General features: G+C 41.9%; 1 protein-coding gene across 1 annotated transcript; it reads right to left on the bottom strand.

Moving 5' to 3' along the window:
- Positions 1-944: 944 nt before the first annotated feature.
- Positions 945-25,523, bottom strand: MIS18BP1 (MIS18 binding protein 1). The gene is made up of 16 exons (XM_067295714.1): positions 25,166-25,523; positions 23,648-23,770; positions 22,054-22,562; positions 21,595-21,671; positions 19,126-19,256; positions 13,581-13,671; positions 13,001-13,167; positions 11,645-11,811; positions 10,407-10,515; positions 8,652-9,534; positions 7,541-7,713; positions 5,847-5,989; positions 3,964-4,115; positions 2,719-2,803; positions 1,979-2,039; positions 945-1,737 (listed from the first exon to the last, which is right to left on the bottom strand). The coding sequence occupies exons 1-16, from the start codon at positions 25,521-25,523 to the stop codon at positions 1,643-1,645; spliced, it is 3,324 nt and encodes a 1,107-aa protein (XP_067151815.1). The 3' UTR covers positions 945-1,642.

Below are 25,523 nucleotides of genomic sequence, written 5' to 3'. Positions count from 1 at the left end.
TTTTTCTGGACGTGTCTCAGGTAAGTCAAGGCTTGTCCACATGGCGACAGGCCTGTGCCCGCTATCACTGCTGCTGCGGTTTTTGTCGGAGGGCAACACACGCCCCCCCCCCCCCCCCAAATTAGCACTACGAGTCAGCTGGTCTTTGTGCCTGCGTGGTGTCCCCTGCCCCTGCGCAGGACGAGTGTAATGGTTCCCCCGCTCCTGCACCAGTAGCTGCTAAAGTATTGGGGGGGGGGAACCCTCACCCTCGACTACAGCAGCAAAGCAACAGGGTAGTGCAGAGCTGAGCGCAGGTTTTGCAAACTGCTGTTCAACCGCAACGTCACTCTCGCAAGTTACTGTCGTAACATCAGAGCGGTTTTCTCTGCGTTTGGTGTCAGGGTTCCCCCCCCCGAAGGAACGCGGCCTCCTCTTGCTCCCCATAGCCACAGCCGTCCCGCTACACGCGACTGCAGCCCGTTTCCTAATCTCGGTTCCCCTCCCCTGCAGCGCTGCCTTAGAGATGCATAACGTTATAGCCTTAATTTACATGACGCATTTCACAGAACACTGTGGTGGCGTTTGATCTCTCAGTTTCTAAAGAAAGACCTATGATGTAAGTTGTTTTAAGGCCCCTCTTAATTTGTGCCTCCGGGCCCTCTCCTACCCCTCGGCTTTGCATTAGCTAAGCCCCTGATGAAACAGCTCCGAGCCCCTCCACGGCTTTCCCCAACCGCAGCTGGGGCTGGAGCAGCCCTTCACCCAGGGGATTATTCCGACATTATCGTTCCCCAGTAACAAACCTGTGACCCCAAAGTCTGATTTGGCCTCCCAGCAGGAGGAAAGCGACAGCAGCAGCTCCCACGGAAAGGTTTTCCTCTAAACCGAGGTTTCAGCTAACCTTACGCGCTTGAAAGGTCAAAACCGCTTGGGTGACTTGCGGCCGGCGCTGCCCCTTCCCACAGAAAGACGACAAAGGAGTTTTTTCATATCCACAATTTAACCAATAAAATACATGCTCAAAACTTTCTTCTTTCATATTACTGCTCAGAGTATTTGACATAGCTTACAGTTGGTAGGAACTGTAATTTTAAAAAATATATGTTTACAAGGCAGTGCCTTAAAATTTTCAACTTCAGATATTTCTCTACATATTCATGAAACTGCTGTCAGATACTTAGTACCTTTTTATTACATTAAGGAAATGTAAAAGATTCAAATTAATTCTCAATAAAGGAAAATAAAAGGCAAGTCCAATTAGTTACAAACTGTACTATTATACATTTATTGTACAGCAGTATTGCTAAAAGTTATTTTACCTTAAAATGAAACAATCATAACCTTTGCCAGTAATTGGTATATGGACACATTTTTCCCTTGCCCCTTTCCCCAGGAAATACTGAGCAGAGGAAAGGAGGAGCCTAGGAAAGAAACTGCCATTTCATACACATGAAAAATTACAAGCACCATCACTGACGGGGCAGTAAGACCAGATGCATTTTAACACCATAAAAACTCTGCAGACCGAGATTGCCAACGTGAACTAACGTAGACCATAAGAATACCAGGTCAGCGGGGTGGCTCAGGGCCTTCATTTTAACTTTGTTTTGCGAGAGGGGTTGTGTATCATCTGTTCAACTACTAAAATCCAGGAATTTGATTACGCAGAAAAATAGGAATCTTCCTCCTCTTCTTCTGATGACTCTGCTGCCGTGGGTACAAAGAGCTGCCCTACAACGGCGGCCTGCTGCGCTTCTGCAATAAGAAAAACAGTGGCGAGATCGTTAATGTATGTACGATGTGCCTCGAGTTAAGGGCCCGGAATTTAAAAAGCAGTTACAGCAATTCCAAAAAGCCAAGATGCTTAAGAGAAACCGAGACTGCTGAAAAAATCTCAGATGAAAGGTTGTGGACACCCACAGATCAATGGACGTACCAGTGATTTGAAAATAAGTGAGTAAGCAAGAAATGAAGACGGGAAACAAGAAGCGCTTACTTTTATCAAACGTGAACTTGGTGGCTCTGCACGACGCTGGTGTAGCAGCTACAGCTGCAGCCTGAGGAAAAGGAAAGAAAGGCTACGCTCATACAGCTGGTACAGCAGCAACACAACACGAACGTCAAAACAACGCGGGGGGAGGAGGAAGGAACAGGCAAAGACCTGGTATCACAACAGCTTGAAGTTGTCCTGTTGCTATACTGCATTTTCACTGAACGTGTAAACTGTTTGACTACCATAAAATCTTTTACTAAACTAGAAGCACGGGCCATTTGTCTGCTTTCAGAACTCAGCTTTTCACAGAAAAACAACACTGCTGCTCATTTAAGAAATATAATAATGTTTTGGGAGGAAATAATACCTCAAAAACCAGGAGAATTACTAAATCCAGGATACTGAAGGAACAAATACATCAAGACATGGAATCATGGAGTATGTGGTGGAAGGTGAGGAGTCGCTCCCTATCCAACTGCACCGTTACTGTAACGGTAACTTCATGCGCCTGAGGATCAAATTCATTGTCTTTTTCAGGGGTTGTAACTAACTGCTTTTATACTTAACCGTATCAGTAAGTAGCTCCTGGCAGGAGGGGGGGTGGGGGGCAGGGGTGTGTGTGGCCCCTTTTCCTTCTCGAATACAGACACGTCTCTAATCCTGTGATTCCTTTGCCTGCTGTTCAGCGAAACTTTGCACTGCTACAGCAGGAACTAGCAAAAGATCAAGCAAAACAGCGTTACCGCTTTCTTCCTGACGTTGTCCCAGGCCCCTTTGCTGCCCTGTGTTTTCTTCTGCATCCTGAACACGTGCCTATCATAATCATTCCTGTAAACACAAGCAAGTTCGCATTACCAGCGTGCCTTGTTTAGGGAAGCTGCTGGATAGAATTACAGCCGTTATTCACACGGTTCTAATTCAGGAAGAAAATTAGCGTGGTCATTAAGAACCATTGATGCTCAATTCACAAACGTAATAATAGTTTGGGGAAAATACCTCAACACAGAAGTGATCGATTAGAGCACACGCTATAATTCTTAATGCAAGTATCAGAGAAAAAGCTTTGTCCTCACCAAAGATGTTAATTCCTTGCACATTGGATAAACTGCCACTTATTTTTCACTAAAGAAGATTCAAGTTTGTTTCAATAAAGCCTGAAGCAACTGGGCTCAGCAGATTTAATATTCACAATGAGCAGAGAAACCTCTGCCAAGCCTGAAGCCCAAATCACCAGCCTCTCTGAGTGTAAAAGGACATGGAACTGAGAATTTTTTGGATGTTCATACTCAGTTTTGCACACTGTTGAATGGAAGAGCTTTCTCTAAACAAATGCTTAAGCGACCGCAGGATTTACGATGCATGCTCTAAGCCTGGAGGTAAACTAGTATCTCATTTCCAAAAGTGACTACACCTTCCTCAGAAAAAGACAAAAAACCTCAGGGAAAATGAGAAAGGAAAATGATGATAGCATATTTGTACTATTTCTAACTTGACCAGATTTCAGACACAAAAAGCAACTGAATTAAAATCTTCCAAACGCTGAATTTTTATTTAAACACTTTAGAATTCACCCATTCTACTTCCTGTGTCACCACTCTAAATCAGAAAGAAAACGTGGGCACTGACTTTGCAACATCTTCACTCCTTTATAATCCAAATAAACTACAGTCTGTATCTTCTTAAGTTAAAGATTTAGCTCTCCTTTTCCCAGGTCACGATCTGAATCGGCAGGAGATCTGAAGTCTGTAAGTTAACCTTGCAAGCCCAGGAATTTTAATCCCGTTAGTCAGAAGAGGACAGGAACTGTAAAGTTTTTAAGCTAATAGCTGCCAGTAGAATGTATTTGAAAGAGGGAGAAATAGAACAACGCAAGAAGATAGGCAGGAAAAAATGGCTTCTTGCTGCAGTTTTACAAAAACCAGTTTGGTTCCTTTTGGAAGAAGGGCTAACGAGGAAGCTTGGAAGGACTGGCAGTGTGGAGTTCCTACCTGTTGATAGATCCCAGCATACCAGGGCTGATGTGCTCACACTGAGGGGTCTTCACCAGAGGGAAGAGAGCGGAGGAAGGCGTCACTGGGTTGTTGTCCGTAAGTGCAAAGTCGTCCTCGTCATCCTCTTGGCTTCCCCGGAACGTTGGCAACTATAAAGCCACATCAGAACAGTCAATAACTCGTGCTTTTAGCAAAAATCTGCTCAAGAGGCTTCTGACAGTTCTGTCTCTGACAGCGGCAATAGCAAACACTCTTCATGATTTTGTGAACCTTGCTTATATCCCTCTTCCCCAGCTTTCTCTTCTCCAAAGTGAGGAGTCCCCGACCTCTCCTCAACAGGCAGCTGCTCCATTCCCTCGATGACTTCAGTTGCCTTTTTTTGGACTCCACTATGCCCCCCTGGAGGGGCAGAGAGCAGAACTGCAGAGTACTCAGAAGGCAGGTACACGAGGACCTCACATGGCAGCCAAATGATGCCTCTGCCTTGTTCTTAATACTCTTCTTGTTGATGCCCAGCATTTTGCTGACCTTTTCTGGCTGCTACTACATGTTCAGAAAATAACTTCAGATTAAAATTACAGGCTCGGAGTTGACCATTACTAATCAGGAAGAGGATTTCAGAGTCACCCAGTGAACTTCTGGCCCTTTCATTTTGAGAAGATGTAGAAGAACTGGAAAGACTCAAAGAGGGAAAGCAACGTACATGATCAGAAGTACAGAATGACTTCTGCAAAAGAAACAGGACAGTGGGTCCTGGGAGAAAGGGGGGGCTGACTGGCATCAAGGGTTAGCAGATGGCAAGTTGAGATCAAAGAGAGGACGACGGTTCCTCACACAGCAGATAATGAAACCTGGAATCTGCCACAGGAGACTGCAGTTGCCAAAAGTCTACGTGGGCTCACGGAGGGGCTGGACTAGTTCATGAAACAGGAGGCTCCTCATCACTTCTAAGTGTACAGGTTCCCTCTGGAGGTATCTCCCTCACCATGTGCTACAGGAGGAGCCTAGTGTTTTGGCACAGATCAAGCTAGGCAAAATGAATTTGAACCCGGGGGCAGGGAGATGGCGAGTTCTTTCAGGTGACTGACTGCAATTGTATCCCAGCAAAAGAGGAGTCTCCCGGAGAATCCCTCTGCAAAACCAAGATGTCTTGGACACAGACGCATTGATTCTTTGGTAGCCAATCTGCATGTATTGGTTACGGGGACTTTTCCGTAGCACACTGGAGTTTATAGAAAGCAATCACGTTACCACCGTTTAAATTAATTAGCACTTTTCAATGAGCCACTGTGTTACTCTCTTTCTGGCCGCATGCCAGAACAAGAAGCGCAGGCAGCCCTCGGCAAAGGCTTCTCAAGCCAACACCCAGGAGAGTCGGTGAATAAACAACGTGCAAGGTGCAGAGCGAGAGGGCAGCAGCGCTCCCACAGAAACCTCCCCCTTCCCCCCGCCAACAGCAGGAGGCAACTGCGTTTAAATCTGAAACCTGTTAAGGTCTGTATAGGTAAGAGCATGACTTTAAAAAGCATCCGCAGCCTAAGTATCCAATAACCTCCCCCCCAAAACAGTGGTACCACTCTGCATCGTGAAGTTTCTCCTGCACTCGCAGAGACGGAAAGGACGCCCCTGCCACAGACTCCTTTCCACATATCCATTAAGCAGTAATACTTGTCTGCAGAAGTCACCTTCCACACATTCTCACTGCCAGCAATCAAAACTACTGCAAAAACTAATCAAGGAAACAAGCCTCTTTCCCCAAAAATCACAAGAAAAAAAAAAATTTATTGATGGAACTGAACCAGCAGACTTTTGTAATGCAGTGATTATATTGAAATAACAGTCAGAAAAGCCCGTGCATATATACACATTTTTCAGATTACCTTTACTCTTCTATTTTGAAAGGGTGTTGCAGAGAAAATATCATCATGGTTCTCCTTTGGCATATGGTCCAGGAAATCTCTCATCTGCTGCTTTCTTTTGAAGGTTCCCACTTTAGCAGTTACCATAACTGGTTCTTTCTTATCTACATTAATCAAAATGTATTAATTGTTCAAAGACACTAATTATGTAGCATGGATTTCAAACTAATCAATTATAATCAATGCTCGAGACACAAAATTCAGTCTCTCTCATCGGAGGAGGTTTCTTATAGCCCCTCTGAATTTCTAGATAAATTTATGCTTTCAGAAGAAAATTTCTGATTAAGATGTATTGCAGAAGCTTACTCCAGAGCCTTACAGAGCCATTGCAAATATTATATATCAGCTATTTTATTAGCATTTTAACAGAATCACTCATGCATCTGGGTATCAAAGACAAAAGACATGGAGATTTATCACCTGGGTCAAGAGGCACAAAGCGCAGTTCACAAGCGGAGCTCTGCCGCACAGATACGGGCAGATTTAGCATTCTTGACGCAAGGTTTGTGGAACGCTGATTTTAGACGTAAGCGTTCACAGCTCTGCGAAGGCTTTACCCTTCGCAAACCTTAACCCACCTGCCTCACCTCAATCACGAGCTATAGATCTACTTGAAGGGAAGAAAGGACTTTGTTAACTTCTGTGCTACAAGTTCTGCAGCTTCTGTTACGCAGGATGGACGAGATGATCACAGTAGATTTCCCTGTCCTTAAAAGTCCAATAACTGGGTAACCTAGATCATCTCTTTTGGACAGAGAAAACTTTGATTTTAAAGTTTTCAATAAAAGGAGACTGAAGCAAAATTTTAACCGTTGGGAAAGATTACCAAAATTACCTTCAGCCATAATTGTAGAAGAGTTAAAGCTTCAACTTCCAAAGGCCGAGTGATGGCATATTTTTGTCAACTAGAAGAGTTGATTGTCATCAAATAGCTTTTCTCCTCTAAGCACTTACTGGCTGATAAAGTCACCGTAACCCTCTCTTTGTTAGTTAAGTGGATTGACTTGGCACACTTGCTATCCTTAAGGATGAATTTCTGACTTCAGAACTGGACAGAAAATAACAGCAACAGTCACATCCCTGCCAAATATGAAAGAACATAATCTCACTGTTCTTATTCCACATTGCGCTTGTGCATCCAAGCACCCCATCATCCTTTCTAGATGGATAGCACTGCAAGAAGTTAATTACCTACTAGGCCTCCAAGTATTCCTCAAGATAGCTCTTTTTCCTTAAGTGGTAAAGCCACTTCAAATCTTCCCGTAGTGCCAAAAACTAGAAAATTCTAAACTCTCTTCTCTTCCAGCTACTGCTTTTCTCATTTATGGCATCCTCCACGCTCTGCAACACACCTTTGTACTACCGAAGGTAACTTCCTTCGTTACAGGACTCCGATCCAAATGCTGTAAAGCATGGAATCTATTTATTTATTTTTAAATAGATATAATATGCATAAGCATAAATGTGTGTATGTGTGTATATATATATAATGTGTGTATATAATATATATACATATACACACACACACAATCTCCATAGACACACACACATATATATATTGTGTGTGTGTATACATATATATACATATTTATACACACACACACACAATTTAAAATTATTTAAAGACAAAAAAGATAGCCGGAACTGAGAGGTACCTTTCTTCTCTGGTTTCCCTGAAGCGGTCGTCTTTGCGGCGCATGTTTTGGAACCTTTTGCCTGTTGCTCCTCCACGTATTTCTGGTGGCATTCCTCAGCAGAGCGCGACCCCACGGCCATCGCCACCTCCACCCAGAAACCGTTCTTGTGTTTCGGAAAAGCAGCAACAGCCCTGCCAAGAGCACAACACCACAGTCGTCCTCATCCGGAAGAACCTGCGCAGTGCTGCCGAGTTAAAACCCCCGGGCGCACACGGTCCTTCCTGGAAAGGACGCTACACTGTGTGTAGAGACTCTTGTCTCTGGGGTGTTGTCCAGAGACTTTGCAGTGTGCAAAAATGTATATGAACAATTTATGCCAATGTCTCAGTTTCAAGAGAAATTTCTTATTTGCAGCAGTTACATATTTTTCACTGAGACATGAGCTCACGCCCTTTCGGGTTTCTAATCTAAAAGAAAAAAAAACAAACGTTGTAGTTTTATTAATGCCTCTATTAAATGCTGCCCGGGAGCTGGTTTAGGTAGTGCCACAGTACATTAATTAAACATTCTTGTGGTTAGTGGCACCTTTATGAAATTTGAACATCTTTTTATGTGTTTAATTTTTAAATACATAAACACATTTTCCCTAACATCTTGCTACATTACTACCTCTGACTTTTGCTGTCTAAATCATAAATATCAATACTTTTACTGTATTATTCATTTCTTCATGCTTTTTCAATTTTACTTATGGGAATGTCTATCACTTTCAGAAAAAATATGCACGTGTTTTTGGAAAGCAGGTGGAGGAGTACTGATCCATGAATTTCTGGCTATTGGTTGTGTTCCTCTTCATGCTAACGAAGGTAGCTGGGGCTGGCGCGGACTCACATATCTGTTGTTATCTCACAAAATACTCAGTGTCCTTTATTTTTAAAAATTTGTTAACAATTTTTTAAAAGGGAATTAAAACAAAGTAAACCTTTAAAAATAATGTGAAAGAGAATGAATCTGAAAATCAAAACCCTGAAAAATCCAAATTTGAAAGATAGTCTAAAAATTCAGGTATATTATCCTTCCTGATGTCCAAAGGAAATTTTGCCCCGTAATGAAAAGGGTAACTACTTGCCTGTATAGCTTCTGTAACTCCTTTTCAGTCCAGTCATCTGTGGTCCTTGGAAAAAAATCTAGAGATTTCTGGACCTTTTCTCTCTCAGGTTCTCTTGATTTTGCTGCTGAAGATTTGCCAGTATTAGCAACTGTACAGTTTGTTTTTTTGCCAGATACTTTGGATTTCTTTTCTTTTACTTGAAATCTCTCCTCACTCGTTTCAAGCTCGCTTTCAGATTCAAACACATACTTTGGAGGGTTGATTCTGCTCCTTGTCCTCATTGCCCTGCCAGGGAGGGAAGAGCTGCTGGAGCCAGTAGAAGGTGTTTTCTCTGCAATCGCATCCGAAGAGCCATCGTTACATTCAGGCACGCGTAACCGTAACTGCACGCTGTGGGAGGCAGTGGAGAGTTTTACTGTCCTTTGTTCACTTCGCACCTTGTTTGCATCCTCCTGTGACCTTCCCGCATCAGAGGAAGGTCTGAAATTGTGAGTCTCTCTCTGCAATAAAGGTTTAGTTATCCTTTTGACAGACAGTGGGATATCTTCACTGGATTCCCCTTCCTCATCTTCGCTTGGCGATTCTTCTGTTGAATTCTTGTCTTGGAAAAGTTGTTTAGCTGACCTTAAAGAGTACTTGCAAGACTGCTTATGCACAGCCAATTCTGCACTTTCTCCCCCTTTCTTTTCCTCTCTCATTCCTGTGGTTCTGCTATTATGTTTTTGGTTGCTTAGTCTTTCAGTATTTAAGGGAGTCAACTTAACAGAAACCTGTGCTTTGATTTTATTAATACTAGTTGCACTATCTCCTTCATCATCATCCGAAATATAGTGTCTGGCCCCTTTGTTTCCAGTGGACTTGGTCTCTTTTTTGGAGCTTGCTCTTTTTTCACTGTTCTTCCCTGAAAGAGATTACACCAGTATTATCAAATACAGTAACGTAAGTGGCTCTCGTGCTCTCAGGCAGCCGGCGAACACCCTGCTGTGGGCTGCAGCGCGTTCCCTGCCGACAGCCTGCTTCCAAGCCACTAGCAGAACGAGGATTATCAAGGCTACACAAGGGAACATGAAAGTATTGAGCAGATACAAAATAAAATGGTAAACAGAAAATGTTGCAAAAATGCTACGACTTTGAGGTTGAATACAAATTCAGTTTAAGCTGTTCTAACTTTATTTAGGGCTAACTTTCTAAAAGCTTTATTTGCTGTACACAGAGATTTCCTGCAGGGAACTTTAGAGTTCTGTTTTCTATTTTGACTGATCTCAGGGTGTTATTGTTTCCCAAGTTTTATTTTTAATGGAGGTTCTACAACTCTGTTAACACACTTTTTGCCCATAGAGGCATTTCAATTCTTTTAATTCATCCAACTTGAAAAGTGAAGCCACACCGATAGCCAGACTGGTCAACTGCACTTTTCGTCAGGCTCTCTTAAGTCACGTGTAACAACTTTGTTTAGAGATCCAAAGTACAGGAGTAGAAACTTCCAAAAAAGCACAATCTTTTCACTTCAGTTTCTCGAAAGAAAATCTGCTTATTCCTATTATGTAAATAAAGAAGGGATTTACAAACATAATTTATATTCTGGGCTGTAAAACTAAGCATTAATACTAGTCTAATAATTATTTGGGGGGGGGGGAAATCAACTGACCATTAAAGATTTACTTAATTTTTTTTTTTTTTTAACATTAACAGGACATCACCATACTACACCAGCAACAAATTCATAATCACATCAAATCCAGTCAGTAACTTGTAAAATTACAAGTTTTTTACCTTTATTTTGGCTTTTTGTTTTTTCTTCCCCTGTCTTCACTGATTCCTTTCTGTTGTTCTTCTGAAGGAAGGAACTGGTTTTTCTTTTGGATTGTTCATTACCATACATCTTCAAAATAAAACAATTAATCTAAACTTCTACTAGAGATCACATATCAAGCCTACTGATGCCAGCTCTGAAAAAGCCAAATGTTTACAGGATGGACAGATTTAAAAGTCACCTACACAGCCCAATATCTACTATTTGATAAACATTGATGCTTACACACATGCACGCGACCAAAGCAAGTTAGCCAGATTCCCTTTAAATTTATATACTCTAAAAAGCAGGTTAAAATCTCAAGGCTTAGACCTGCGAGATGGTGGTAAACCAGATATAAATCTTCACCGATCGCAAGTGTTAGCCCACTCCCCGTTCTGAAAGGCCAAGTAATCGTAACGAAAAGACAACAGCCCCACGCACAACCACTACAAACGATGCTGCTTTCCTTCACTCGTTATCAGAGTGTTATCAGACTTGCTTAAAGTGTCATAATAAATCAGGAAGGGCAATCAAAGCTGGAGTGATCTACACAGATCAGATCGCAGATGGTTTTTAGAAACGAGGAAATGCTTGGTCCTAATGAACGTGGAGACGTACGCAGAAAGGGCAGAAGCGAGAACGGTACAGGTTAACAAGGAAACCCACCCGCCGCGCTGACATCCCCTGTGCGACTAAACGTGACAGTGGGGAATCAGCATTCCAAGCTCACAGAGAAATTTTACTTAGTTACCTCTGTACCTATGTGCAACTTCTTGTTTGATATACTTATCTTTCCAAAACCCTCATTTTCCAACGAGCAATTTCCTGTTAACCCCACCTGACAGACAACAACTGATAATATAAAGATTGAGGCTCTATATTTTTGGTTTATTTTTATTTTTTTTATGTTTTAAAGAGTTCCCGCATCTTTAGGCACTTATAAGAACTGGACTGTTTCAGTCAGTTATATATGTACCCAAGTTTATTCAAGATATTTATGGCAAAACAGAGACTTGAACTTAAGAGCTCTAATTTACTAGGCCGTCCCAGGCCTCGAGTAACTGTCTTTGGAATTAGTCCAGGAAACATAAAAGTTTTCATTGAAGAGATCAAGGCCTTTTAGATCCAGAGCATGGTTTTTTTTTGTTGTTTTTTAAATAGGCACCTCAAGAAACAAATTGAAACCACTAGGTAACAACGCACAAAGGAATCTTACCATGCTCAAATAATCTATTCCACCTTCTTCTATAGTAACATTTAGTTTCTGATCAACAAACTCACGTTGTCCGCACCAGAAATTTAATGGTGGTTTAACAAGACGACCACTACGAGTGTAAATTCTGTTTTGGTCATCTGATACAGAACTGTGCTTTGGTGTCGTATCTAGAGGGGGAAAAAAAAAGGAAAAAAAAAAGCAACAAGAAATATAATTTTGCCCCGAATATTGTACTGAAAATTCATCTTTACAGACTTCCCAAGCCTAGGAATAATACTGTGTATAAACCAAGTTCATTTGCACTGACTGCATGGAAATAGAGAACTTACCACAAAGTAATAATGTTCTTTTAAAAGTGTTCAGGTTAGAAATATGCATAGCTTAATATGACTGAAGTAATAATTTTGACAGCAATAAAGTTTATACTTCATGAAGCTTCAATTTTTACATGGTTTAGAAAGTTATGAATAATCTAAAAATCATACAGGAAAGCAAAATGATATGAAAAGTTATCACACTGAACAAATCCTCACGGTAACGAGAGAAAAACAGCTTTTTTTAGTATTATCAAGAAAATCTGATTAGAGTATTAACAGATAATCTGATGAAATCTGACTGAAGCCCTGTTGGAGCTTCAAGATATGATGACAAGATATTAAAACAAAGTCAAAGTTAAAAACAATTAGTGTCCTTAAAGAAAACCAGGCTTGCGCTACAAGGCAAGGAAAAGGCATGTTGATCATTAGGTTATGGCTTTACAACCACTTCCTTTGGAAATAAAGCCAATTTAAGGAATTTCTCATAACCCGTTCTGCTCATCCCCAGTGCTCACTATCACTTGCTATTCCTCAACGGTGGCAGAAAAACTGAGAAGCCATAAAATAAACCAGCTCAAGGAACTAATCAGTGTTAAAACTAAGCCTGCCAAAAAAGGGGCAGCATGGGAGAGGACTCCCAAGGATGGAGCCCTTAAGCCAAGTCTGCTGTCAGAATAAACGCCTTTGAAGTCCTGGCCTTTCCACTGCAATGGACCAAACCAGACTCCTGCCTCTTTCCCAGGTTTATTCCTCAGAAGAGCCACAAAACTGTTTTTGCAGACACTGTACATCAGCAAACCAGAAAATAACTAAGTAGCGGTCAGTGCTCTTGATTATTGCTTGGTCTAAGTGAACATCTTAGCAAAACCAACCAAACTAAAAAGCCTAGCACTATTAGTTTGTTCTCTCTTCCATACAGCCTAATTAATAAGATAGGAACAAAATAGGTGACTGATATTACATATCTTTTGCTAGGGAAAACAGCTCTCAAGAAAACCTCTGATTTTTATTTTCAGAGAAAAGAAGTATAAATACCCACAACTGGTTTTATCATTCTTTGGTAATACTTCGTAAGTTGTGTTTCTAGTTTCAGATTTCTTTTGGGCTCCTGCTGAATCTTCTGAATTTTTCAACACATTCGTATCCAGCGAGTCATTTTCGATCTCTTCGTTTTCATCCTCATCATTATTTTGCTTACGTTCTTTCCTAATGATTTGAAATTAAAAAATATATATATAGTAAACATCTCAAGCAATCTTCTTTTAACATGTCAGCTCATGAAAATCTGAAGTCTTGTCCTCATCCCAGCAAAAGCACAATTGCACAGTGCAGCTGTATTCACACAGACACAGCGCAAAGCACCAAACCAGCGAAGCCTTAAACTCTTCTGCTTGCCCTGAGACTACAGAACTAGGTGATGCAAAAACAAGTCAGTATAACGAAGACTGGTAAAAGTGTATCCTTCCAAACTGGTGACCAGGATTTGCCTAAAACATAGTTCTCATACATGCATCTGTAACCTTTATGCCCTTCTAGTTTCATATACTTAAGAAGCAGAGTATCATTTAATTAATGCTAAGGAGAGCATCACAATGAAACAGAATCTCAAAAGAAATTACCGTCGTATTTTCTCAAGTAAATCCTCAACATATTCCTTCCACTTTTTGGAAAAGCCATACATAAATCTTTTGATGAAGCGATATGGCAATCCTGTTTGAAATAAAAAAGTAGTGTTAACAATAGCCAGGCAATACTTGTATTCAAAAAAGGGTGGAAATAAGATAAAGTAAAATTATAACTTTGTAGATACCTCAGAAACTCATTACATCTTTAAACACAAGAGAGAAAAAGGTTTCTCCAGTTTAAGAGACTAGCATACTTAACAGAAAAGTGAACAAAGGAGTCATTAAAAACACTCTCTCTGTTTGGAGACAGCATTCTACTTTCCTAGGAACCGAGAGCACGATTTTCCCCAGTGCATTTGGCTGGACTACTGGGTGGCTTCCCCACGCAACGAAGCGAAGGCTGTGGAGCGCTAGAAGACACTCGAGAACCTGAGGTTTTAGGGCTAAGGTTAGGTCTGAGCTGTTTAGGACTTGTCACATCAAGAAAACTCCACCAGGAAGAAAATATTATTTTGCTTCGACTCAGAAGCTGCTCGATCCAGAGGGCACAGACGGCTCGTGAGACTTAGCCAAGTAACAACTGCAGCAGTATCAGGCGCAGTCAAAGCATTTGGCAACAATATTGTAAACGTGCAAGTTCTTCAAGTAGCACAGAGACAGCAGAATGACTCTAATTTTGTCCCTGGAACTGGAAAACCACCCTAAAAAATCTTGATGCAAAGGTATACCATAATACTCTGCTGCAAGAGAGAAGGGAGAAAAGCACCACGAGTGCCAGCCTTTCTGACCAAGATATTTGGCATTTAACACTCCCGTTGATATTAGGGTAACATGTAACATTCTCACGGAGAGGAGCCAACGCGTATGGGTGCGCGACCACAACACTGCACCACTGCTTGCTCAGAACGTCTAACGAACGAGCCTCTGACCCTCAGACCACCAGAGCCACAGACTACCACAAGAGGGGTCTGCCACACATGATTAAAAAATAAGGTTAAGATAGCAGTCTATGTATGTGAAATTGTAGGAAGTGATATATTTATTGGAAAGCGTTAAAGAAGTACATGAGTCAAAATCACAACCATAACCTTTTAATCCTGGGAGCAGAAAGGCCGTTAACGTCAGCCTACGCCAAAGAGGTCCAAAAACTGAGGTCCTCTAGGAGGATGGGTAAGGAGAAGGGCACTCTTCTGCTAGTCTATGAGGTGCACAACCAAAAGGTCCATCTAGCCACCATCAGAGAAAGAATACTAACAGCAGAGACCAAAGAATATCGAACTAAGACAGGGATCCACGGATACTTTCCCCAAGCAGTCTCCCAGCCTCCAACGGTGGAATCAATACTGATTTCTATGCATTTAATAACCCAGAAGGAATTGGTCTTCTAGGAAATCGTCCAGTTTCCAACTGAACTCATGTAAAACTTTAACATGCACAAGATCCTGTGCAAAGATTTCCACAAATTAAGTGCACATGGCATGAAAAACTTCCCTTTTGTTAATTTTTTCATTTTCCCTCTACTAGGTTTGTTTGATTTTTTTTTTATTGCTATTGGAAGAGATAGTGCACAACTGATCTTTATTCACAATCCCCATTCCCTTTGGGATTTTATAGGCCTTTTACCACACCTCCTCCCCAGTTTTCGGTTCTGCAGGCTGAAAGGTCTTTGCATACTTTATCCTTGTCCTACGAAAGCCTTTTCTTAACTTTAAACACACCATCCTTCTCTGAGCATATCCAACTTCTACATCCTTTTGAGAACAGGGTCTCTTTTTGTGGAGAGCGGGGGGGGGGGGGGGCAGGGAGGGGGAAGGCAGGAGAGAGAGGAAGGGAGACAGGATAGCACCCGATATTCAAGATGTTTTGTACCACAGGTTTTATAGTCAAGAGCAGGTTTTGGTTTTGTTCCTTTCATATTCATTCCCAATATTCAGATTTGTTTTGACTGCTACTGAGCATTGAGCTGATATTTCAATGGAAACATCCATCAAAACCCCCAAATCTTGTTCCTCAGGTTTTACAGTGAATCAAGAATCTCACCATCTTATATGTAATAGTAGGCTTTCCCCTATATGCATCACTTTACATTTATTTAGGCTGAATTTCATCTGCCATTTTAATGCCCACTCCGAAGGTCTTATGAGGTGCTTTGCGGCCATCCTTCACCCTTATCGCCCGGAATAACTTAGCAACATTAGGCACAAGTTGCTGCCTCCCTGCTCGTGCTACTTTCTATACGGTTTGTAAATCTGCTGAATAGCCCACATCATTATGGGATTCCACTAGTAACCTCTCAACGCTTGAAAAACAGATTTTTTTTTTTTATTCCCATTGTTTTCTATTTTTATTTAAATCCATGGAAACTCCTCATTCTTACCACACAACTACTTTGTTTCCTTAGGAATTTTCCCAAAAGCCTTTCTAGAAGCCCAAAGACCAGTGGCCCTTTCAAAGAAGTCTTACAGGTTTGTGAGGCTTTACTTCCCTCTATAGTAGCGCTGCAGATGCCTTCCTCCATTCCTCAGTATCTATACATTCACTAATACCATACATTATTACAGTTTCTATTGGTTTGCCTCATAAGAGCACCAAACTCCACATTCCTTAATTTCAAGTAAGTTGGGAAACATTCTCTTTTTTAAAAGGCTTTGCATCAGCCACCTTTCAGGCCATAGGTATCGAAACATTTTTTAGTGAGAGGTTACACGCTAGTTATTTCATCCTTCAGTTCCTTTAAAATGCCCTAGGAATACCACTTCCTTCTCGAATGCAGGTACTGTTCATTCTCTAGTGGATTGGATAAAATACTCTGCTATGATCAGAAGGGGCTCGGGGCAAAGCGTAGCAAGTGCCATCACACAGATGCAGGTCGGAATGGAGCAAGCACCGCCACGAGTTTCGTGCAACACCTTCCTAAGGTGAGGCAGGAGGATGTCGAGCAAAGAAAGCACCTGTGCAGCAACAACACCTGTGCAGTTAAGCAGACTCTTTCGGGTGCAGAGCCTCTACTGTCCCTTCACAGACAGGCTTGGTAGCATTCTTGGAGTCCCAGACTGCCAAAACCCACTTTTTATGAGGAAGCCGAAGCAGGGAAGTACCTAGCCAGTGCTCTTACCGCAACACATTTCATTAAGTGTATCAGTGCTTTGAAGTGTAACTGGCAGCAGCAGGACACACCAGTCAAATATTTTTCACGGGCAAGTAGTTCTGTAGCTTTGTCCACAAACTGACGGTGCCACTGCTGACAGTCCAGCTGTTCCCAACTGCCAGCTCCACTGCTTTGGGGAAATGCTCAGGTTAGATTTTAATGTGGCATTTCTTCTCCTCTCTACCTACACTGGCTTTCTTCACTTAGCTTCTCTTTTGACTTCATATACCAACATTGAATCTGTTCAGGGTATTTCCAGTTCCAAGGAAGCCATTAGCTAGAATAAAGCAGTCTAGTCCTCTTCCTGCGTGCTCTAAAAGTAATTTACAGAACAGGTTACAAAGACTTCCATCATCACAGCACTTGGGGGTAAGCGTTAGCTTACATGAAACTTTCCTGTCAGTCGTTCTTGAGAAGGATGATCCCTTAGGGCAACTTCTGTCTAGAAGCCTAGACTGACTGCTAGAGAGAATGACATGCGAGCCGCTTTGCCCAGCTCTGTAATGTTTTCCGCACTGACCTTATGATAGGGTTGGGAGGGGAGGAGGAAGCTGGGAGTGAAGGATGCAATGGCAGAAGTGCTTAGCCTGTAGATCAGAGGAACTGACCCAGCACAGTCCATTAGCTCTTAGATTTGGGAAGACTCTGTAGTACTTGAACCACTCTGCTCAGAACAGAAGTCCTGATGTCACTTTTCCTTCTCAGAACATTAACATAAAAACCAGTACATGTATTTATTTAGCAGAGTAACTAATCAAAAATTCAAAGCAGAACAGCCAAGTCAGGTGTTTAATCAAAATTCATCCTAGTACTACAAGCGATAAGAGAAAATTAAACAAGGCTACAGCTGCATCCTGAGAGAGCAAGGAGTGCATATATGCCCCATACAGGCTATTAAAGAGGACGGCAATCATGCACACACAGCATGCTTGTACCAAAGGAAGCGGCCGTTTCACCTACGCTACAGATGATCTTCACATTCCTAGAGTCGCTCATGACTGCTAACATAGCAGCTCTTTTCACATACTAGTGAACTATGACAGAGGATTTGTGTGAAGCACGAAACACAGCTACAACTCTGCAGGCAGGAAACAAGTGCAGTAAGTGCCAGCAGGAGAGTACAGCCGCCTTCTGAAGCAACTGCAGTATCGGGCACCACCGTATTCATACAGCTTGCTCAGTCCAAGCTGCCTCACTGACGATATAGATACTGTTTCTCCGGCATTCTCCAGCAAACACACTTATCTGGATCCCACCACATTTGCCAAGTTCACAGAAAGCACACCACATGTTTTTAGGGCCAGGATCACTGGGTCTGCTGTTCACTCAGTATGGCCTGATTAACAGACCAGTAAGTTTCAGTCATTTCATCTATTAAGAAAGTTATATTTTGGTCAAAAACATCTTCCAAGGGGGAGAAAAAAAGAAGATGCTACCTATTGATTTTAAATCATCAGGAAATGGCAAACCCACTTGTGTTGATTTGTTCCCCCAAACCTGACATTCTGTTGAGTGTTCACTGTATTTCTCATTTGGGTTTAGCTACTGGCCAGTACGCACCACATTCATCCCAGTCCAACCATTCCTTCAGCCCTCAGTCTTCTCCCTCATGAAGGTGCATAACCAGAGTGATGCACACATTAAAATCACCATCAGTCTAGAAACCAGCTGCAAATTTTATGGTGGGTAAGAGGAAATTCTTTCTGAAAATTTGGTTAAAATTAATTCACAGTTCATGTGAAAACAGAAAATGAGAAGTTATGTGTAATACTTATTTTCCATTAAAATTCCATATGCTTCAAAACAATCTGAAGCAGGAAGTTCTGCAGAATTTGGTACAACATACCACTTATTTCTACTGACCCTAAAGATGGTTCAATTTACTAAATAATAAAGCATCGTCTCCATAACAAGTCTGTCTTCAAATTGAAATTCCATTCAGTTTTGTTGAGCTAGTGGTTAACCACTGAACAGTAAGCTACAAAGAGAATATGATCACTACTGTATTTTCAGCGATATACAATCCTTATTTAAAGGTCTAAGTGTTATTTAAATGTGTTAACACCAGAACACTGTCCAAAAATTACATATAGGCAATCTTGACAAAAAGAAACAGTTTCTTTAAAAGAATGTACCCATTTGCCATCTTCAAGCACCAAAAGGTTCTCTCTGTACCCACGCCATCCTAGAAAAGCCAGCAACAACTAATATTAGATAGTATTTAAAAATCTGATGCCGGGGTCGGTTTTCAGTATGTGCTGCATATCCACTTAGTCCAATCGGCAGGATATTACGAACCACTCACTTGAACGGTATGTGCGACTTTTCAGAAAACCATCACAACTCTAAAACCCTTCTCAGGTCGCTACGTAACATTAAGAAGTGTCTTACCTTCTTTTCTCATTGAAGCAGAATCTATCTTTCCTTGTAGTAAGTAGATACTGCCAGATGATGTTTTAACTTGGTTATGTGCTATACGTTCTACAATTGCATTACTGTGCCAAGGCAGATCTTTCATATCTCTAAGAAAAGACAGATAACATGAAAAGAAATAAAACACTGTTTTCATAAAAGAAGGAAGAATTTACAAGAATATTAAAACTCCATATTGGACCGGCAATGTTCCATAGTCTATGAGTGATATAGGCAAGGGAATGAAGCATAAAGCCTCAAAAGCACTACAGAATGATGCCCTGCTTCAGCATTCATTGAAGCAAACAGAAATCGTTCCCCTTCCTGGAACGGGTGTTAGGCAAGATGAACATAATTGGAAAGAATTAATGCAGAAAAGAAATAATTCTCCCAAATATATAACTGTTTTAACTCTGAAAAAATACGCACATTCAGTAAGAATGACTTTCCAGTGCATAAAAGGCTAGAGGGTTGGGGGGCAACTAAGTACCAGTGAGGTACAGAAGCTGGAATGTGAGAGTTCCTCTAAATCAGCCATACTGACTGGATGTACTAGATTTTGTCTCATCTTGGACAACAAATATTCTGGGTTTATCTAGTACTTGGATAGGAGACAAAATGAACATCTCAACTACTGCAAGTGTTTGTCACAGAACATTAGTTTTAACATCAGACTACAGAAACGAAATGAAGGACTGCATTCAGCTCACCAGTGCAATGATGCTACTATCCAAGTTACAAAAGTACCATCATACAGCTCAAATATATATTCTCCCCAGGAATGTTATATTTATTTCTGATCCTCCTATTTAAAGACAAGAAGAACTGAAGGAGGAGTCTCCATACAAGCAAAAAATTAGAATTGTTAAAAAAAATGATTGAGAGACTTCTCCATGAGAAGAAAAAAGAAAAGGATCCAAATATTAAAGTATAAAACAGAGAATCCAGACAGATTTTTTAAAAACATAATTTTACAACAGCTTAAGCTACAGAACAATATTAAAGACTGAAACTTTTCACAAAATATTAACAGAAGTCCATTCAGAGAGTCTAGAAAGCAGATCATATATACTACATGTAAGTAGCATATACCAGATATGCAGCATCAAAAATGAAAACAGAACATGTTGCTAGTAGGAAAGGGAAGATAACAGCTGTTTTCAAAGAGCCATGAATCAAATGGCAATTCCTACTACAAATCCTGCTACAGGATAGGTAGCCTCTTGAAATCTCTCAGTAAGAGTACTGAATTACTTCCTTTTACAGTACTACTGCTGTGGAGTGAGGTTCTGGGTTACCTTTTCAGCAGATAAGCAACTATCTGTAACAGCAGGAAGAGAGCAGAATACGCTTCTCCTAGGCTATATTTTCACAGTATCTTCAAGCAACCTTAGTGCAAGCTGTTGCCAGAAGGGACAGTCCCATCCACAGCTACCACGTTCCCATCCTCTCCTTTGTTTTGACACTTGTATTCAAATATCTATAGGATCAGGAAAACAATCTGACCGAAAACATAACCAGAAAGAAATAGTCAGTTTTCAGCTGGATCAGCCACTGCCACGGCTCACCAGGAGGCTGTAGGAGTTCTAGTGCCAGCACAAACGATGTGGCAAGAACACACGGCCGATGGTGGTCTGCCATCTGTCCAGATCGACTAAAGCAACTGCGAAACTCCAGCCCGAGACTTTTTGTGAAAGGAAGGAGCAGAAGCTGATGCGAGCCCTAGTCAGCAACAGTTTGGGGGAGCTACTAGAAAGACACATTTGTCTTTGCTCCTCTTAAGCTCTTTGCTCCGAGGATCTCAGGACTGGACCTCGAAATAATTATTTAACTGGTAATTCCCTGCATGTACACACTCAGCCTCTTGCACAGGTGAAGGAATTCACCTCTTCTTAAATAAATAAGTTTAAACTATAACATCACTTTATATTTACAAAAGACTAAGTCCCATGAAGGTGCAGCTCCATGGCCACCTAAGGCTATTTAAACCAGAACTACCATGGTTCCTTCTCCCCCAACCCCACTCCTCAGCCTCCAACTGTTCAGTTCCTCACCCCGCTTTGCACCAGCTCTGCCAGTCTGCAGACCCCGAAGCAAATCGGTTCAGCTTGCCAAGTCAGCAGATAGACAGCTTAGTTTTAAAAAATAAAATAAAATTGTAAGAGCTGTCAGTGCTGACACAAGGGCTAGGAGGCGAACAAATGGCCACGTTCCCCGGGGCTAGGGGAAGAAAGCAGCAGAACTGTGACACCACTAACTTGGATAATCCTATGGTTTTGTGGAATCGCTTCCAATAGTTACCAAGGTATTTCAGTAAACACAAGTCTCAAAACCACAGATATTCAATGAGATGAAGATGCTAAACTTTTCAGAATCTGAGCTATAAAAGCTATAAAGACAACCAACATGTTTTACATTGCATTTAAATCTCAAATAATTTTTTCTTACTTTCGTTTTCCTTCAACACATACTGCAGCGTTACCACTGATCACCTTAATTCTCCAACTGGTTAGGCAGATTTTTTTCTGTGATAAAAAGAAATTAAAGACGTATCATTTTTTAAAAATTAGATTAAGCTACCACCACAGCATTATCAAAACAGAAATTAAAAATTCTTGTATATCTTGAAAAAGTTTTCAGGCACAACCCTCCAGACCAGAGAAATTAAAAATTACCATTAAACACATTTATGGAGAAGCATAATCAAACCGGAAGCTAATGCGCAAGTGAAGTCATGAATGTAAATTATAAAAAATGCTTTCAGTAATTTAATGTTGACTTCTAGCAAGTCAAAAACAACAACAACAAAAGAAAAACAAACAAACAAAAAATCACAACTGTGAGCTACAAGCAGCCCACAGGAAGTTTTAGCATCTCTAATGCCCCCAGAGCATTAAGTTCTCCCACCTCTTTGTTCCCCTTGCCAGCCGTTGTATCTGTATGAGGTTTATCCAGAGAGACCTTAGAGCCTTCTTTTGGTTTTTGCCTCCTTGGTATGTGGACTTTAGGAGAAGAGAGCATAATACTACATAAGCACTGTGAGGGTTTTTGGGAATTAGTCTCCAGTATCTTTTCTACTCCACGAGCAGCTGGTTGATTACTTGGCCGCAATTGTCTTCTTTCTTGATGAAAGTCAGTACATTTTGTTTCTCCACGTCCACACCTTTCTTCTAAGGGATCCCCACTTTCAGAAGGGGGAGAATTTCCATTCACAGTATTAGTCACTGTATTTTGAGACAATTCATCATCAGCATCAATTGGTTCCAAGAGCAAATCATCCTGATTGTCCTTATCAGTGGCCACATATTCTGTATTAGCATTATTGAGCTGCTCTGTAAAAGCAGATTTGACGAATGGCTTTTCTGCAGCTTTGGAAGGAGGAACATTTTCCTTGACTGAGTTTGAAAACGTTGGATCTGCACATAAAAAAAAAAATACACAAAAAAACACAGAGCAATTAGAAGATATTGGAGGAATAGTAAAAATATATTCATAAATTTTAATTCTATTTTAATATGAATAAACTGCTATTGATTAACATAACAATTCAAAAAAGAATGCCTATTTCAATTGTTAACAGTAACAGCAAGCCATTTCTCTGGATTTGTTTGGAATAGCTTTTCCCCATCATGAGTGTAATATTTCTGCTGTTGAAGACTATTTTAACCATCCCCTTTTCCCCAAAAACTAAGCTAATGCACACCATCCCTATTAATATTACAGCTTTGCCATTCTTCCCACCCTTTTTTAAAATGAATCTTCTCTGAAGAGCAAAAAGCAGACTGTTTTCACAAAAAATTCCATAAGTCTAGAATAATTCCTTTTTCCCAAATGTCAATATTCCACTTCTAATCATGTTGATGCTATATTGGGAACCACAAGTGTCTTTTTTTTTTTTTTTTTTTTTAAGTTTTCAGCTCATTTAAGTTCAGTTTTAAAGTTGAAAAACACTAAGATTTTGGCATGCATCTTTTTCTCTTCATTTGCCTATTACCAGCAGAATTATAGGAGGACAGAAGTGTACACAGGGTTATTATCAAGGGGAAAACAAGCAAACAAAGAAATATAAGGGAATTTGTCATGGAACCAAACCTTTTCACTCTATGTATTAAAAACTAGGGGAAAAAAAGAACCAGCAATAAGAGGTTTAGGATTTTTCCACATAACTTCCCACCCAAATGCCACAATGTTACATTTAGTCGCGACAGAGCTCTTGACCACAAGACCACCCAGAGTTAAATGGCTTTGTCAGAGGACACAGTGCAGTGAAAAGGACTAATGGCTTCACGGTCAGCAGCCAGTAGCCTTGAACCACAGTTTAAATGTCTAATGCCATCTCCAGGTCCCAAAAGACAGACTTGCAGGTCTCTTGCTCCAATTTCGACTGTGTGCAGACTACAATGGAAGAGGAAGGACGACACACTGCCAAAGCACATAAGCCAAACAGAAACCCTCATCCCAAGGAAGTTTTGGAAGTGTTCTGAAGAGCAATATCAACTACCTTTCTGCTGCTGCAATTTCTGTTTCACACGCAAGAAGAACTTCTGAGGAGATTCCAGTACAAGAGGGTCTACTGCTAACAATTTCACGGCGGTGTTTTGAGGAATCTGGGTGCAAGGCAATTCTGGAAAATATAGAAATCCTTTGAATCCTTTGAAGACCTTTCCCTTTTCACTGCAAATTAGGTGTTATCTTGCATTAGTTGCCCATGAAAAATACACCCTCCGAATCATACCCATATACACATGCCATGCTTGTAACCCAACCCAGAGGGGTCTCAAGGTATATACAAAAGGATATTTCTCAGGATTAAGGTGTAACACCTAAGACAATACTAAACCCTCAGCAGAACTAAAAATCCAGTCAAAAAGTTATCAATTTGAGGTACAACAATGCAGGCAAAAGTGTGCCTATTGAAATCCAGTGTCAGAAAGGAAAGAAAAGTTTAGGAACTTTTGCTTATTGTGAAAATAACAGCTTAATCTTGTTTTTATCACATGCAGTAGGGATAATAAAAGTAATAAGGGGTTCAAGTTGCAGCAAGGAGATTTAGGAAGACTTTTTAATATCTAATCATAAAACCAGGGCAATGCAATCTCCACACTAGCATGTTCTTTTGAGAGCAGACCGGATAAACCCCCAGCAAGAACAGCTAACTTACAGCTGACCCTGCAACCGGCCAGATAAAACAGAGCACTCGGCTTACTTTTCTGCAATTACGCCTTAAAATGAACGCTGACAAACCAGCTAGCTCTCACCCACCCACCCGCACCTGGATACGAGTTTTGTACAGGAGGTTCATAAGTATTGCACTTCAGAAAAGCCTTCCATCCAGAATTACGGACAAAGGTTCATGGCTGTCTGGGACAAAACAACCAATATCTCCTTGGGTTTAATTAACCATTCTGGATGGTTACAGCATGATGGTTACACCGGAGGACACCTTCCCTCTGCAAAATACCCTTAATTCCTTTACAGCTCCGGTGGGAGGCAGAAGGAGGCCTCTCCCACCGGCCTACAGCTGCAAAATGTACGCTTCTCGGGAAGGGGCACAGCGCTTGCGAGTTCCCGTTACCCCGAGCAGTCAGAATCGGAAAATACATTGAAAAAAAAAGCGATGAGAACAGGGAGCCAAGCGGACTTCCCGAGAAGGATTTCAAAGCCAGGACAATCCTCCCGCCAACCTTCCCCCTTTCGCTACTGGCTGTAGGAAGTAACTCGCGTCAGCTTTTGCTTTACTTCTGAAGTGCGATTCTCCGCTCTGCCAGCTGCCGCGAAGCGTCGATCCCATCCGCACGGAGAGAAAAGCTAAAGCCAGAGCGAGTAGGAAAAGGGAAAAACACCAGGGGAGAGGTTCCTCTAAAAAGCGGGGGAGGGGTGTGTGTGTCAGAGTATGGTACAAACATGTTTTAGCGCAGAAAGCCACCACCCGGACACGCTCCCGGACGCGGGGGAGCCCGCACCCACGCGGACACCGAGTTACTCGCACACAAGCTCCCCGCGGCGCGGCGGCACCCACCTCTCTGCGGCCACCTCACGCGGTCGCGGCGGGCGGGCCGCGGCAGGACCTTGGCGGGGCGCTCGGCTGCCGGCGGTTCGCCCGCCCGCCGCTTCAGCAGCGCCGGGGCCCGCGGCGGCGGCGGCGGCTCGGCGCCGCCCCAGATCTCGCTGAGCTCCAGCAGGTCCGCGCCAACCCCGCCGCCGCCGCCGCCCGGCAGCAGCGTGGACTGGAAGACGCCGTCGGCCGCCGGCCACCCGGCGCGGGCCTGGGGCTCGGCGGCCGCCGCCGCCACGGCGCCCCGGCCCCTCAGCAGGTCCTTGAGCGGCGTCAGCGTGCCCGGGGGGATGCTGCTGAGCAGCACCGACTGGAATGGCAT

The sequence above is a fragment of the Apteryx mantelli genome, chromosome 4 (genome assembly GCF_036417845.1).
Source record: "Apteryx mantelli isolate bAptMan1 chromosome 4, bAptMan1.hap1, whole genome shotgun sequence".
NCBI classification, from domain to species: domain Eukaryota; kingdom Metazoa; phylum Chordata; class Aves; order Apterygiformes; family Apterygidae; genus Apteryx; species Apteryx mantelli.
Note: the sequence above shows the minus strand (reverse complement) of the source record. Positions and strands in the feature narration are given on the sequence as shown.

What these genes read in the sequence shown, in the direction of transcription:
- MIS18BP1 (XM_067295714.1), bottom strand. Translation starts at nt 25,523, where the DNA reads ATGCCATTCCAGTCGGTGCTGCTCAGCAGCATCCCCCCGGGCACGCTG. An exon ending in GAGTTACAGAAGCTATACAG is followed by an intron (nt 7,714 to 8,651) that starts GCAAGTAGTTAC and finishes TGCTCTTGGCAG; the next exon opens with GGCTGTTGCTGCTTTTCCGA. An exon ending in ACAACGTCAGGAAGAAAGCG is followed by an intron (nt 2,040 to 2,718) that starts GTAACGCTGTTT and finishes CCTTTTCCTCAG; the next exon opens with GCTGCAGCTGTAGCTGCTAC.